The 847-nt window shown below is 55.1% G+C and overlaps 1 protein-coding gene across 3 annotated transcripts in view; it reads left to right on the top strand.

Moving 5' to 3' along the window:
- Positions 1–363: 363 nt before the first annotated feature.
- XYLT2 (xylosyltransferase 2) overlaps positions 364–847 on the top strand; it is a 35,083-nt gene continuing 34,599 nt past the window's right edge. For all 3 annotated transcript variants that reach the window (XM_082272011.1, XM_082272010.1, XM_082272009.1), the window contains exon 1: positions 364–651. In XM_082272011.1, the coding sequence (XP_082128137.1) occupies positions 514–651 (138 nt within the window). In that variant the 5' untranslated portion in view covers positions 364–513. The remainder of the gene's footprint in view (positions 652–847) is intronic.

Genomic DNA, 847 nt, shown 5'->3' with positions numbered 1-847 from the left:
GGAAGAAGAATGAACTTAAATGATTTTAGCAAATGGCTGCAATATAACAAAGAGTGAAAAATTTAAGGGGGTCTGAATACTTTCCGTACCCACTGTATATATATATATATGTGTGTGTGTGTATAATTTTGGGGGTTCTAAACAACTTTCTAGCAAAAAATACTAATTTTAACTTGTAAGCAACAAGCGCCAGTGTCAGGCTTTTGCTTCTATTTCTTCTGTAGGCTCCTCCCTTATTTATTGAACCCAACAGTATTCTAATCTACAGGGATTATGGGCGTGGAACAGCAGCCAAAGGTTGCCAGGCAACCAAGAACGTCCCCTCCAAACGCTGACCGGAAGTGACTGCTCCGTGATGCTGACGCGTCCCTGGACTTCAGCAGGCGGCGGCGGCCATATTTGTTGTGGGCTAGCGGTGCTCCGAGCCCGGGCACAGGAATGCGGTGGTTGTGGGCGCGCAGCGCGGGAGAGCGCCGGCCGCACGGCAGACTGTGAGGAGCTCAGAGGCGGAGGATGGCGCCCAGCGCCCGGGTCATCAAGCTCGGCCGCCGATACAAGTACCTGGCTGCCGCCGCGCTGGCTCTGCTGCTGGTGCAGGGCCTGGTGGTGTGGAGCTTCAGCGCCCTGGAGGAGGGAGAGGAGGCTGACATGGTGAGAGCCCATTCCTGGGTGTGTGGGGGGAGGGGGACTACAAGGTCCAGCGTGTCAGGACCGGGCACAGGCAGCATGGGACTTGTAGTTCTTCCCCAGTGACTGCCATCACTGACCATAGGGACAGGACCTGCACAGCCCCACTGACACCAGTGGTGTCCCCATTAGGGAGATTCCCCTTCCTGTCTGGGGTCAC

The sequence above is a fragment of the Pelophylax lessonae genome, assembly GCF_965119305.1.
Source record: "Pelophylax lessonae genome assembly, chromosome: 11".
Lineage (NCBI taxonomy): Eukaryota > Metazoa > Chordata > Amphibia > Anura > Ranidae > Pelophylax > Pelophylax lessonae.
This window is presented reverse-complemented; position numbering and strand designations above follow the sequence as displayed.